The sequence below is a fragment of the Streptopelia decaocto genome (genome assembly GCF_964273445.1).
Source record: "Streptopelia decaocto genome assembly, chromosome: 5".
Classification (NCBI taxonomy): domain Eukaryota; kingdom Metazoa; phylum Chordata; class Aves; order Columbiformes; family Columbidae; genus Streptopelia; species Streptopelia decaocto.
In genome coordinates, this window is record NC_138659.1 from 57,736,346 (window position 1) to 57,750,608 (window position 14,263).

At 62.7% G+C, this 14,263-nt stretch overlaps 1 protein-coding gene across 4 annotated transcripts; it reads right to left on the reverse strand.

Annotated features, from left to right (window-relative positions):
* Positions 1-388: 388 nt before the first annotated feature.
* PPRC1 (PPARG related coactivator 1) lies at positions 389-13,927 on the reverse strand (the record flags this gene model as incomplete). Of its 4 annotated transcripts, none has more annotated exons than XM_082054879.1 (14): positions 389-728; positions 1,037-1,188; positions 1,335-1,456; positions 1,675-1,738; positions 1,910-2,083; positions 3,583-4,366; positions 4,519-4,586; positions 4,947-5,007; positions 5,407-5,460; positions 5,877-8,583; positions 8,957-9,070; positions 9,520-9,675; positions 9,805-9,948; positions 13,787-13,927. In XM_082054879.1, 14 exons carry the CDS (start codon positions 13,925-13,927, stop codon positions 625-627), a joined length of 4,845 nt encoding a protein of 1,614 aa, XP_081911005.1. In that variant the 3' UTR covers positions 389-624. The 4 variants fall into 4 exon arrangements, with proteins under 4 accessions (XP_081911005.1, XP_081911008.1, XP_081911007.1 ...); XM_082054882.1 differs by having other exon boundaries at positions 9,520-9,672; positions 13,787-13,919; XM_082054881.1 differs by having other exon boundaries at positions 9,508-9,672; positions 13,787-13,919.
* Between the last annotated feature and the right edge of the window lie 336 nt (positions 13,928-14,263).

A 14,263-nucleotide genomic window follows, 5' to 3' on the forward strand; every position in this document is an offset into this window, starting at 1 on the left:
CAGCTGGGAGAGGTGGTGGAGGAGGATCGCACTGCCCCTCCGTGGCCACCACGAGAGGTGCAGGTGGCCCCAAAACCCAGCCGGGTGCTGCAGGGTCAGTGCCCAATCCTTGCTCCCGCAGGGCCCAAGAGATGGTCAGAGGGGTCTGTGCCTCCTCGAAGAGTCATTCACACCGTGCCAGGACATTTGAGGGCTCCCACAAACCCCTCAGAGTGGCTCAGTGACCCCAGTCCTGCCCCACATTCCCCAGACACTCCCACACCCTGTTGCTGGCCTGTGCTGCCCTCTCATGGGGTCAGACTCTCCCACAGAGCCCCCAGGGTCCTGAGGGGGCACAGCCCAAACCCACGCCTGGGAACAGCCCAGGTGAAGGACGACGAGGCACTGCTGCTGTTTGGGCATCCACATTTATTACATGGCTGGGCAGGCCCGGGGCTGCCGCTCGCCTGGACCCCTCTGGTCGAAGGCAAATGACCCGTCCTCCTTAAATATTGGCTAGAAAACAAATTTCTTTTTTTTCCTTTTCCTTTTTCTTAAAAACCCCACCTCCCTCTCTCTCCGCACTTTTTTTGTCTTTTGTATTTGAATATAAAAGTGGGGGCGGGCTCTCCGCCTCACCTGCCGCTACCTCCGCAGGCTACGCTGTGCCTGCCGCAGCAGTGTGTCGAAGTCCAGGGAGTCAAACTTGCTCTTGACGGGGGCTGGGTCGAAATCCTCTCGGTTTGAGTCTGAAAGACAGTGGTAGAGGCTGCCTCAAGCTGTGGGGACGCTGGCACAGTCTCAGCCATCGCCACAGCAACTCTTTCCCATCTTGTTTCACGTGCCAACCTCTGGGCTGAGAGAGGACCAGACCTGGCCTTCGTCACAGCGCTGGAGACACAGGGAGTCCCAGTCCAACCTCCCCTTGGGCAGGACTGTCCCTGGACACGGCCCTGCCCAGCTAAGCCTGACTGACCCCAAGGATGGGGACTCCTACACCTCTGGGAATGAGAAGAACCAGGGTGCCACCCTGCAATTTAGGGGCTGCGTGACTCACCCAAGTCAGCATAGTTCCTCCTGCAGAACTGCCGGCGGCCGCCGAAGCACAGGTCGAAGGGCTGCTCGTCTGGGCGCCGCAGCTTGTGCCCACTCTCAATGGCGGCAAAGGCTTCCTCGGCATAGCGGTAGGTGACAAAACCATAGTTGTCCCTGGAGCCGGGGAAGAAGGAGAAAGATCAGCAGCAATGCAGTATGTTTGTCTCCCCTTGGTCTGCACCGTCCACTTGAGGAATGGGGAAAGGGCTGAGAGGAGCCATCCCCAGGAAGGGGCTGCCCCATGTCCCCGCAGCTCTTACCCCTCGGAGCGGAAGTGCAGGGTGCACTCCTCAATGTCCCCGAACACAGAGAAGCGGTGCCGCAACTCCGACCGCGTCATCCTGCTGGGAATCTTGCCAATAAACACAACTCGACGCTCCTCCTGTGGGCAGGGACGCGCCGTCCCGTGAGATGGCAATGGGAGGACTCAGTGTCTCCAGGCCCTCGTGGTGAGCAGGACCCAGCCTGCATCCCCATCCATCACACCCTGCCCTGGCCAGAGCCTCCCAGCAATGCTGCCTGCAAGGCTGCAACCCCATGGCTTTCTGAAGTGATGGACTCCCAAATCTCCAACTCGTTTCCCATCCCCAAAGTACTCACTATTGCACGTTCCTTCTGGAGGATCCTCTGCCTTTGGTAGTGGTCCTGTGCATCGTAACTGTATCTGGCAGGGCAGAAACCAGACATGTGAACTACAGGGTCACAGGGGTGCCAGAAGAGAGTGATCCTGGGCACAAGGGAGATACTGGAGAGTGGGGTCCACCCCTGACCGGGACACAGGAGGCTAGGAGATGGGTTGGGGGGAGCTCACACCCTGCAGGGTGGCCACGCTCACCTTCTGTGCCTGTTACTCCTCCTGTGGGGTGAGGGGGAGCGGGACTGGCTGCGGGATGTGGACCTGGACGAGTAGGAGGACGTTGATGATGAGGATGAGGACCTGTCCCGAGACCTGCCACATGACCCACAGCTGGAGTGGGAGGAAGAGCTGTGGGAACATCTGGAGCGGTACCTGGGGAAGGAGAGACACAGCTCAGTGCCAAGCCTTCCCCATGTCCAGCACCACAGGGCTCCAGAGAGGAAAAAGACCTCCATCCTTCCCAAGGTACTGCCAGGGCAGTAACGACACTACAGAGATGCTGCTCTACTTGGCTTCAAACACCATAGTGAAATGGGAGCAGGTTTGCACCAGGCACAGCCTCTGAAGAGCAATAAACAGTCACAGGGGAACAGCACAGCACATGGCTGCAGCCAGTCAAGGGCACAGGAGAGGCTGAGGCTGCTGTGCTGAGCCCACACAGTGCACAGGATGACACTGGAGCCACCACACCTGCATTGCACTCAACAACCAGGAAAATGGAGACTGTACATACCTGCAGCTGCACCGAGAGCTGCGGCATCCACTGGTCTGGGGCTGGACTTCTGTGCCTGCAGCCCCCTGCCTGCAAGAGCTTCTCTGGCAGAGCCAGGCAAAGCTCAAGGGCAAGAGGACTGAAACCCCTCTGGTACCAAGCTGTGCTGCCCCCAGCCCGCAGCAGGTTCCCTCTCTAAACACACTTCCCATGGCTGGTCCCTACCATAGGCAAACCCAGGCCCTGAGCAGGGTGTGCTGCCTTGTACTGCCGCATGTTCTCCTGAAGGACAGCAGGTCAGGATGGCACGGCCCATGGGGACATTGCCCAGCACAGACAGCTGCATTTGCGGGAAAGCCAAGTCAGACAGGGCAAGTCCCTGAGCTGCAAATCCCTGGGATGTAGCGTTATATACGTGCCCTTTCCAGGTCCAACCTCCGCAACCACTGGCCACCGATGGAAGGACCTTGGTTGGACAAGCCTTTCATGCCCTGTGACCTGGGATGTCTCCAGAACTGGCTGAAACCCCAGGGAATGGCAGATGAGGGATCCCTCCCCAGCTCCAGTGCCTCCCACCCCAGCTGGGACAGGTCATGCATCACTCAGATGCACAAGGACTCCAAAATAAATGTGTCCAACAGAGACCAAGCCATCCCACTTTCCTGTGTGGCCGCCTCAATAAGGAATGTGGGGAGCTCCTGAGGCAGCCAAGCCAGACATGTTTTTCTCTGCTTGCCTCCAGCAGCTGCCTGGCGCTCCATTGTGGCTCCTCTCATTTCTACACTTAGGGCTGCATGAGCACCACAGCAGAAACACCAGTAACTACAATAATTCCCCAGAAAAAGCATTCAAAAGCCAGATGCAGCCAAGGACTCGTACCATGATGTTCCAGTTTTAAGGAAGTCTGGCTCAGTGATGGCTTTGGCTTTGCAGGCACATCTGCCTAGACATTGGGTTCAGCCACTGGACACCCACCGACGAGGGTGTTGCAGCACCTCCCCCAGTCTCTGCGAGCCAGGCACCCCTTCAGAAGGGCCACAAGGACAAAAGGATCAAATATAGCCATCAAGTAGGTCCATAAAGAGGTGTCTGGGCACCCTTGCAAAAGACCAGCCACCAGACAATTTTCCAAAGAGCAGACAGATGTTCCACCACTTACCTTCGCCACCGCTTGGGCGGTGGGGAGAATGACCGTGAGCGGGATCGGGAGGATGAGGATGAAGATGACTCGCTAGCTCCATCTGAACTGGAGCTGAAAGAGCGGCTGGCACGGCTCCGCCCAGCCCTCCAGCTGCTGGCAGAGGGGCTGGGCGAGTCCTGGGGTCTCCGGTAGCAGCGCAGGGACCTCTTGGCAGCAGCACGGCTGGGCTGGGCACTGGGAGTCCGCACCTCCTGGTCCCGGCAGGGGGATGCGGCTGGTGACAGGAGCACTGAGGTGGGGGGGCTGCTGCACCCGGCAGTGGCCTTGCTGGGGACACTAGTCCGATAATCCAGGGGGGGTAGGCAGGCCGACCCCGGGGGCTCCTGGCTGGGCTCCATGGTGGTGGTGGGGGCTGGCAGGGTGGGCTTGGGCTGGTCCAGCGTCCGTTTGGTTAAGGAGGAGATGGGTTTGATTGTGATGTCCCGGTGGTGCTTGACATTCCAGCGGGAGCCACCCTCGGTGGGGGGCTGCGTGCAGGGGCTGCTGCTGCTCTCCAGCCGCGCCGCACCTGGGATGCAGTAGTCGTGGTCTCCCGAGCAGACATGGCTGGGGGCTGAGCTGGCAGGGGCCGGGCTCTTCCCTTGGAGCTTGCTCTGGGGCAGCGGCTTGGTTTTTGTCAGCTTGGTCATCTTCTGTGGCCCTTCCTGGGGCACAGACCCAGGTGACTTGGCCTTGGCCAGCAGTGAGACAGTAGGCAATGGCTTCCAGAGCTGGTGTGGGGGTGTCGCTGGTGGGGTGAGGCCTGCAAGAGCACCAGAGGGCTTTCAAGAGCAGCCCCTTGCTGCAATCCACCTGGCTGGGGCCCAGCCCAGCTCCCCTCCAGCCCCAGGGTCTCCCACAGCTCCATGACAGCTGCTGCCCAGATAGGTGGGCTTGCCTTGCCCCAGGCATTACCTGCCACGTTGGCCAGCTCAGAGGCCTGCAGGCCATCCAGGGGCTTCCTGTCCTGCTGGGTCTCAGGCCTAAGAAAAGGAATGGAGATTTCTTAAATATAGTGGCTGAACCCCAGCCCCAGTCCCCATGCCTGGGGCACCTGCCTGAGCTCTACCCAGACAGGGGAACAGAGGAGCTGAGAGCTGCAAGGATGGAGCTTGCACAGCCCAGTCATACCCATCACTGCTACCCCCAATTTATCCACCTTGGTGCCAGCTCTGGCCTCCAGCCCAGCAAGCTCAGCCACACCTGGGCCAGCAGACACAGCCCCCAGCACAGTTCAGACCCTGCTGGGACCAAGAGCCGCCCCACGCCCCCAACAAAGACAGGGCTCAGCCCTCTCCCGGGCTCCATGCTGTGGCACCAGCTGCGAAGGTACCGGTACTCACGCAGAGCTCCCTGCCAGCTGCTGGTCCTCAGGGGGCTGTACAGTAGGAGTCTCCTTCTTGGCTGAAAAGAGAGAGGGTGGGTGAGGGTGGTGAGAGGCAGGGGCCAGACCCAGCATATGGAGGGACACACAGAGCATCCTGGGCACAACCCAGGTTTCACAGTGCCACAACCCAGCTCCTTGCAGAGAGATGCTGCAAGTCCCCTTTCCTTCCCAGGCATTTCGCCACCCCCTTGGCCACCTCAGGGATCCCCAGCTGCTTTTCACAGACGTGGAAAGAGATGGGAGCATAGACACCCCCAGGACAAGGCACCCAGGCAGGGCAACAACAGCCCAAAAGCAGCAGCATCCTGGCCCCCCCAGCTCCCACACCCCATTGCAGAGAGCGTGGGCAGCCTGGGGAGGCCAGCATGGCACAGAGGGAGCCCCACAGGGGACAGAACAGCATGCTGCATCCGCACCTTCAGACTTCTCAAACTGCTCCAGCAGGCTGGACAGGTCGGTGGCTTCAATCCCTGGAACAGGGAGAGAGCACAGCAAGTCAGATCAGCCAAAACTCTCCTGGCACCACGTGGACGCACCCCAGCCCCATCCTCCCCCTGCATCAGCCTGCCTAGGTGATGGGGTGAGTGCTGAGGAGGAAAAGCAGCGGCAAAGTCTGCAACAGCTCCGTGTCTCCCATAGCAAGGACAGGAGCACCCAGCTCTGCAGCCCCAGGAAGGACCAGTTTGGGCACAGCCAGCCCAGACCATCTACTGGAGGCAACATTTTGGGACAGTGCTGGAAACAGACTGCAAGCCTGCAGGCGCAGCTTTGCCACTCTCACCCCACAAAGTGCCAGGAACCAACCCCACCACCCATGGCTGCTGGCAGCACTGCAGCCTTGCCAGCTGGTGATGCTCAGCCCAGAGCCCTGCACCGTGCCGCTCACCAATCTCGCTGATGAAGGCTTGCACGATGTCCTTGCTGCTGTCACTGGGCTGCACTGCGCTGAGGAGCGGCTGGTGCCTCCATGGCCGCACAGCAGGTGCCTTGGTGGGCAGGCTGCTCTCTCGACCTGCTTTTGGTGGTGGTGGTGCCACGGCCCGGGAGGTGGATTTTTGGCCAGGTGGCTCCTGCCCAGCAGCTGCCTTGGGCTCCGGCAGGGCTTTCTCCACTGCCCCCTTGCCCAGCCCTGCAGCCTCCTCCGTGGAGTGGCTGCCAGGGGACTCCCCAACAGTGGCAGCGGCAGGTGACACCTCTGCAGGACAAAGGATGGCAGCTGGGGGGGCCTTTGGGAGCTGGGTGGGGGTTACAGCCTGGGGCTCCTCCGGAGGCTGGGTGGTGGCAGCCTGGGGGGCTGCTGTGTGCTGGGCTGATGCCGCAGGAGGGATCCTGCCAGGTTGGACAGAGGCAGCTGGTGGGGGTGCCAGGGGCTGGGCAGGTGCTGGAGTGGCCTTGGGGATTGAGCTGTCCCCTGCCAGGCGTGCCAGCCTCCTGGGGTCTGACACCCTGCTGGTCACTGGCCTGGCTGGGCCACCCGCAGCCCCCACCTTGCTGGCTGGGGCAGCAGGTGGCTGGGCAGGGGGAGGCTTCTCATGCAGAAGGGCCGTGCTGGGGGAGCCGCCAGCCGGGAAGGTGGAAGCAGCCTGCAGTGCCACTCCGGGGTCTCCGTACGTCAGGGGAGGCACCAGAGGGGGCATGGGGACTCCTGGCCAGTAGGATGGTGGCGTCCACCCCACTGGGGCATAGGGGCCGCCAGGGGCAAAAGGAGGTGGGGGTGGCACAACCGGTGGGGGCCAGGCCATGGCTGGAGGCGGGAGGCCAGGCATCATGTGAAAAGTACTAGGGGAGCCGGTGCTGGGCGGTGGGGGAAAACCATGGCAGCCCACGGGCTGTGGGCCAAAGCAGGGCCAGGAAGACACTGGTGGGTAAAGGGCATAAGCACCGGTGGAGGCTGGTGGTATCCCAGGGGGGGCTACCCCAGCAGCTGGGGGCACGTTTGGCGTGACAAAAGGCATTGGTGTTGATGGGGATGGTGCAGCCGTGGTGGGTACCAGAGCCATGGCAGGTGCAGGAGCTGAGGTCGGAGCAGCAGGAGCTTTGCCAGCAGGAGAAGGTACAGCAGCAGGGCTGGTGGGTTTCTCCAGGCTCTTCTGAGCGTTGACTGCCTCAGTGGTGGGCTGCACAGGTGACACCAGGCAGGGGATCTCTGCCAGCTCAGTAGGAGGCTCAGGGACACTGGGCCACTTGCTGGCTGCTTGCTTCTCTCCGTCCTTCCTGTCACCTGGGCTGGGCTGGCGGTGCAGCATGCGGATGCGGTATTCCCGCAGGCTCAGCGCCTTGGGCTTGGCTTCCTTGGGCAGGACCTCGCTTGGCTCTGCTGCTGGCATGTTCTGGGGGGGCTCTGGCACTGGAGAAGCAGCCTCTGAGACCGTGCCACCCTGTCCAGCAGCTGGCTGTGCATCCCTCTCACCATGGTCTTCTGGGCTGGGACACACAGCTGCTGGCCGCTCCTCCACGCTCGGTGAGGTCTTCTCCGGAGGCACCACGGTCTCAGCCTTCTCCAGGGCTACAGTCACCACTTCTGGCACCGTCTCCTTCTGCACTTTCTCAGGCGGGGAGGCCCCTGCTGTGCTCGGGGGCCTGCCCCGGGGCCGTGGTGCTGGCTCAGCTCGCAGCTCCATCTGGCCCTCCTTGCGGGCTCGCTCCAGCTGCTGCGCCAGGAAGTCCGACACCTGGACAGAGGGACGTGCTGCCCTACGCCGGCTGGTGGGCGGCTGGCCCGGGGGCTGCCCGGAGCCAGCTGAGTGGAGGTGGGGGGCCACGCATTCTCGGCCTGGCCTGGCCTGCTCACTTCGGTCCTCTGCTTTCTTTTTCCGACTCTTCCTTGCTCTCTCACGGCCGCGTCCCTTCTCGGAGCCCTTGCATTTGGTGCCCGACGGTGCCTCTGTGCTGTGCCGGGAGTTGCTGTCAGGGTGTCTGGTGCTGGGCGCTGCTGTCTCCAGTGGGGATGTGCTCTCTGGGGTAGTGCAGGAGGACTCCTTCCCAGGTGGTTTCTCCTTCTTCTCCTCCTCCATCCTGTTTTCCTGGGCTGGAGTTGTTCCTGGAAACTCCTCTAGATGCTCTGGGATTGACTCTCTGGGAGCCTCTTCTGGTCCCGCAAGCTGGGGCTTCAGGTTGGGGAAGCTGGGGGCCAGTGGCTGCAGGACCACAGGGATTTCCACGCTCTCCCCCTCGCCAGGCACAATTTCCAGCAAGACAGGACCACTTAGGAGCTCCTTGGCCACAGGCTCAGTCTCTGGGTCCAGGCACACAGTGAAGGTGGGCAGGCAGTAGGGATGCATGGACTTCACCAGCTCGCTCAGGGACACGTCACCTGTGTTGATGATGCAGGGGTCTTCACGGTCCTCCAGCTCTGCCCTGGCTCCACTCCCACAAAACTCCCTGGCCTCTATGCTGCTGTCTAGTGCTGGGCTCAAGGCAGCCTCCACCTCCTCCTCCTCTTCCTCCCCGTCACTGCGCTGTGGCAGGGGCTGTTCTCGGGCCCGGTTCCGGCCCAGCTTCCTCTCCATCCTTGGGGTGCAGACTTGCTTCTTCGGCAGCGCTGGGTCCTCGAGGTCATGAGCAGCATGGTCCCAAGCCAGGTCTGTGTCAGTCTGCGAAAGGGAACCAGAGCGACCATCACCTCCTGGGCTTTCACTGGAGCCCCACCAGGCACAGCCAACTGTGGGTCTGCTGCAACTCTGCAGCAAAGCCCCTGGGCAGCCAAAAAACTGGAACACATTTGACCCTCCCAGTAAGACACAACAGAGCTGGAAACCTGTCGTCTCTACAGGGGCAACTGCAGCATCCCAGTCCCAGAGTGCGCACCAGTTGGGGCAGCCTCTGCTCCCACTGCCATAAGTGCCCTGCAAAAGCATCGCTTCTGGGAGAGGACGCCTGTGCGAGGCAGGCAGGCAGAGGGGCAGCAGCAGGAACACAGTTGCCCCAGCACCATCCTGACGCTGCTTCTCCTGCTTAGCTGCTCACCTTCCCAACCACAGCGATGCTGCTACTGCTCAGAGGCCTGAGAGCCTTGGGCTGCTCCAGGGCAGCACTCTCATACTCCAGCGACGGCCGGGACAAGCTGAGAAACTTCTGAAACTGCAGAGGAGATTGACAGAGCATGAGCAGGTTTCTGCTGCTGGAGAGAACAGGCCATCCCCCAGCCCTGCAGCAGCCACATGTCACCACGAGGAGCCTGGGAGCAGCTCAGCCCTGTTTCACCCACAGCGTGTGCAGCCCCGGCTGGCCACGCAGAGGGAGACACGCTGCTCCCCAGAGCCTTCAGCACATCTCTGGCTCTACACCAAGACCCACAGCAATGGCACGGCCCTCTGACCCCACACCAGAGCCCTGGGGCTGTCCAGGACCGCCTCAGCCCTTCTCTCATGTCACTGGCCAGAGGGATCATCCCAAGGTGCTGGGGACCAGGGTCTCACCACCACAGGACACCACCATGCCAGAAACTGGCAGAAAGGTGCTTGGCATAGCCCTACCTGAGCATCTTCCCACCCGTTTTTGGATCAGGCCAGCTCTACCTCACAGCTCACCGAAGGATTCTCCCGCTCCCGAGGCGAGCTCAGCAACTCCGCGTCCATGATGGTGTCAAAGGGAGACAGGGTCTCATCATCTGTGCTGTCCAGGATCTCGGTGATGGCAGTCAGCAGGGACAACTCATTCTGCGCATCCAGGCAGGCCTTGCTCTGCTGCAAGGGCAGAAGTGGTCTTAGGGGATGGTGGGGCATGGCCATGGGGGACGCTGTCACCACGCCCACCCATGCCACCACCAGAGGCGGCCCAGTCGCCCCTTCCTGCACCCACACATGGGCTCCCACCTCACTCAGAGAGAGGTCCTCGATGATGGAGATCACAGAGGAGTCCAGATAGTTCTGCATCGTCCCCAGGATCTCCTCAGCCTCCAAGATGGTTTCTGCATCCAGTGACATTAAGTTCAGGTCATTCTCCTCGAGGGAAAAGCACTGTTGAGGAGCACAGGGAGCCAGGTGAACACTTTGCAGAGCACACTACCAGTGCTGACCCCCTTTGCAGCACACATGGGCTCCCCACAGCCTGCGCTGCAAACAGCAGGTGAGCTCCATCACACCCCCAAATCCGCAGGGCAGGCGGGACACGGCTGCGTGCAGGTCAGACGATGGCACAGGGGACCTTTCCCCCTTGCTTTTCAGGAGAGGTTCGTGCCAGTCCACCCCACTGCACAAAGCCCCATCCCGCTTTCGGCCCGTGACCCTCCCCATTACCAGGGATGCCTCCACACCGAAAGCTCCTGCCTGATTCTCTCTGGAGCTGCAGGATGGGGAAAGATGAATTGGTAAACCCTCAGCAGTTCTCAGGTTCTGCCCAACACCACGTACTGCTCGTGCTGAATGGGGAGGGGAGTGACAAGCTCCCCTCACCCCACAGGCTGTCACGCGCTCCTCTGACTCTGGCTGTTGGCACTTCAGATAAGCCCCAAAACATTCCAAAATTCATAACAAAAGTGCAGGAGTCAGCAACAGGGATGCAGCCGGCGGTCACTGCCACAGCCCTACCCTGGCACCTCTGCTGCAAGCTACAGGAAGACACGGACTATGCTCACGATCTAGGACCAAACCGGCTTTGTTGCTTTTCTTCCTCCAAATTCCCAGCCCCACGTCCTTTCCAGAACCCCAGCCAGCTTTGGGGATGTTCGGGTACTACCCAATAACTTTGGAGAGGTCTTGGCACCACACCCCATGGTGCCACACGTGCCAGTGCTATAGGGTGGCCAGGAAAAGCGAGATGCCGGGCAAGGGCAGGGGCTGCAGCCCCAGGCTGAACTGAGCCACCAGACACGCAGCCTCTGCCAGGAGCAGAGTGGCCGTGCAGGAGTGTCTGCACGAGACAGGATGTGAATTCCTGTTTGCAGATGGGCTTAGGCAGAGATAACAAAGGCAGGGAAGACAGGGAAGATAAGGGCACCAAGGACGGAGCCCTGGGAGAGCACACCTCCCTCCCAAAGCTGGCAGGGAGCAGGCGGCGAGCTGACCTCCCCCTGCAGCAGCATGGAGAGAATCTGGCCGAAACCTGGAGGATGCGCATCTGACGCGGCTCACCTGTGTTTCACATAATACCACAGCTTGCACAAGCCTGAGCTCACGCAGGACAAAATGACCCCCGTTCCTGAACAAGACCTGCCTGAACTTTGAAATCCTCTTCTGGCAAGAGGGCAGCTGCACCAGTAGAGCAAGGTGTTTCACTAAATAGGTGTTTCCTGAAATACAGTAGCACCAAAGCCATGTGCCCAAATCCCCGGTCCCTGGGGCTCTTCAGAAACCTGTCCCCACGAGACAGAGGAGGCAACTCTTGCTGCTGCGCAGCCAGGAGCCCCGTACAACCCCGGAGCACAGGCATCTCAGGACCAGGCTGGGAATCGAAGCCAGGACTCTCACAGCATCCACCTGCCCCAAACCCCCCTGGCCTGCCACTGCATGCCAACATTACAGCCCCAAAAAGCAGAAGCCTGCAGGGGTTTGGGGCTCAGTTGGCAGCCAGGGCACCCTTTCCCAGGGTTCTCTCTGTCTGGAAGCGGAGTCCACAGGTGACACGGGGGCATCGCTCGCTCCACGCTGCCATGCAGATCAGCCTACTGAGCAGTTTTACTACTCAGCATCTCCCTCCCTCGGCCGGCATTGGCTGCCAGTCAGAGCCCGGCGCAAAGCCCCGCTGACAGCCGTCTGCAGCACAGCCCGGACAGTCCTCCTGGAGATACCGGCAGGAGCAGGGAAACACATCTAGGCTCGCGCACCCGGCATCACCAAGCGCCAGTGTGCAGCCCTGAGTCAGCAGTGACCACCGGAGGAGACAGCAGGAGGGACCTCACAGAGCATGAGCAGCCAAGGGACGCAGAGGCTGGCTCAACCATACCCAACCATACCCACCGTAGGCATGGGGGTCAGGGGATGCCTCGGGGGCGACACAGCCCTGCCCGTCCTGCCACAGGGCTGGCTCCCCCTAAAGGCAGCATCTAATAAGAGGTTTCCAGACGTGATCCACACTGGACATTTGGAGGGAGGGAAGGAAAATCCTCCCACTCAAATGGCCACTTCCCGCTGCTCCTGCCTGCAGCCCGGGAGGGAGGGCGGGCAGGCGATCTCCCAAGCCCTCTTCGACTCCTTTGACTCAGCGCCTTGCAAGGAGTCCCACAGCCATGAGTCACCAGAGAAGGAGGCTGTGTTCCCCCAGGACTCCCTTTGATCCACCTGGGGCCGGGCACCTCCTTCAGCCCTCGCCGCTTGTGTGTCAGGGCGGGGGTACAAACCAGCCCAGCCTGTTCCCACATCCCTACTTGGTCCCCTCCCTGCCAGAGACCCCTGTACCCCCCTAGCTCAGGAGGACACCCTCTGTGCTCTCCCAGCTCCCCGGGTTTGCTTTGTGCTCAGCAGGTAGGAGGTCACATGCCGCAGGTCACAGGCACATTCAAGGACAGGCTTGGGCTTGGTCCATGCCCTACCCGAGCAGCTAGCACTGCCAGGGAGAAAGAGGGGTGAGCACTGCCCCAGAGCAGCTTCAGGCATACAGGGAGCTGGGATTTGAGCCCACAGTTTCAGATGGTGATGGTCTGAGCATGGCCACCAGCTCCTGCAGCACCCAGCCAGTGCAGGGGATGCTGCACTTGCTGCTGTGATACCCAGGAGGCACAGCCGAGGCCTCCGTGGGCAGCTGCCCATCCGAGCCACGCTGGTGACATGCAACACGTGCACCCAGCGTGCTGTGCCAGGGCTACACCCCAAGCAGAGAGTGGCCACCCTCCCCGCAGCACTCTGGCTGGGCAGGCTGCCAGCAAGGGCGCGGGGTGAGCCTGGGAAGTTGGGGGGCTCCACCCAGCCGGCCCTGCACCAGCAGAGGATGCTCCATGGATTCCTCAGCTGCTTTTGGGAAGCGTCAGGTGGAAACACACCTCTCTTCCCAAAATGCAGACCCCTCCTTCCCCATCAGGGAGAGTCAATGGTGTACCCCTGCCTGGGCTCGGGCGTCTCCCTCAGTATCCCCCACGGCCAGGCTGGAGCACCCTGGAAGGGACAGAAGCATGAAGTTCCCCAAAATCCTGACTGATGCACAGGGCAGGTGCCCCAAGATCCCGTCCAGGGGTGCTGCATCCCTGCGCTCCCTGTCCAGACAGCAGCGCACCCGCACCCAGCACCTCAGCCCAGCGCCGGCTGGGTCCCACCGGGGCCGGTGACAGGGACGCCGGGCACGGGCCGCAGCACCGCGCCTCACACCTGCCCGGAGCGGGAGACGCTTCTCCCGGGGTAATCCCTCGCTTTCCCCAGGATAAGATCCCAGTGCAGCTCAGAAGAGCTCCCTCGTCCCGGAGCGGGCTGGAGCACCCGCGTTCCCCGCCGGGAGCTCCTGCCACCGAAACCGGCGGTTGCCGGTGTCCCAGACCGCCCCCCCCGCCGCGGGTGCAGGTGGCGGCGCCGGGACGGAGAGACCGCGGAGGGGAACCCGGCCAGCGCGCCCCCGACCCCCACAGCCCACAGACTGAGTGTCACGTCCCGCGGGAGGCACCAAGACCACCGCCCCGGCGTGTACCGGCGCCGTGCTGCGGCCCCCCCGCCCCGGGGGCTCCCCGCGCCGGTGCCGCCACCACCCCACGCCAGCGGTAGAGCACCGGGCACCCCGCTCCACCGGCGGGACGGCCGCCCCCGGCCCGTGCAGGGCCACCCGCCCGCCGCCGGGGCGGCAGGCCCGCTCCGGCACACGTGGAGCCGCCGCCGCGGGAGCCGCCCCAGCCTCCACGTGTCACGGCGCGGCCCGCCGCGCTCCGCCGGCGCCTACCTGCAGGGGGCTGCCGGCGCGGACAGACAACTCCCGGGAGGCTCCGCCGCCCGCCAGCCCTCGCTGAGCTGCCCCGGCCGCGGCGCCGCCACCCCCGGCCCCGAGCGCGGCGGACACCGCTCTGCCCCGCAGCGCCGCCATCTTGGCGCCTCTGCTTCCAGCGCGGCCACTGCCGGCGCGGCACGTGACCGCCGCCCGCTCCGCACTACAGCTCCCAGCAGCCACCGCGCGGCCCCGCCCCTCCCCGCGCGGGGCACGCCGGGAGCTCACCCCTTCGCTGCCGGCAGCGCGCCCAGCGGCAGCCGCCGGCCGGCGGGGGCGCCTAGTCGTGGCCGGCGGGCGGCCATCTTGGGAGCGGGCAGACCTTCCAGCTTCACCACCATCTTTGCGGCGGGCGAGGGCAAGGAGGGTCGGCACCACCCTGCGGCGCGCGGCGGGCGGGGCGGCGGGAGCGTCACTGGCGGGAAGCGCCCAACT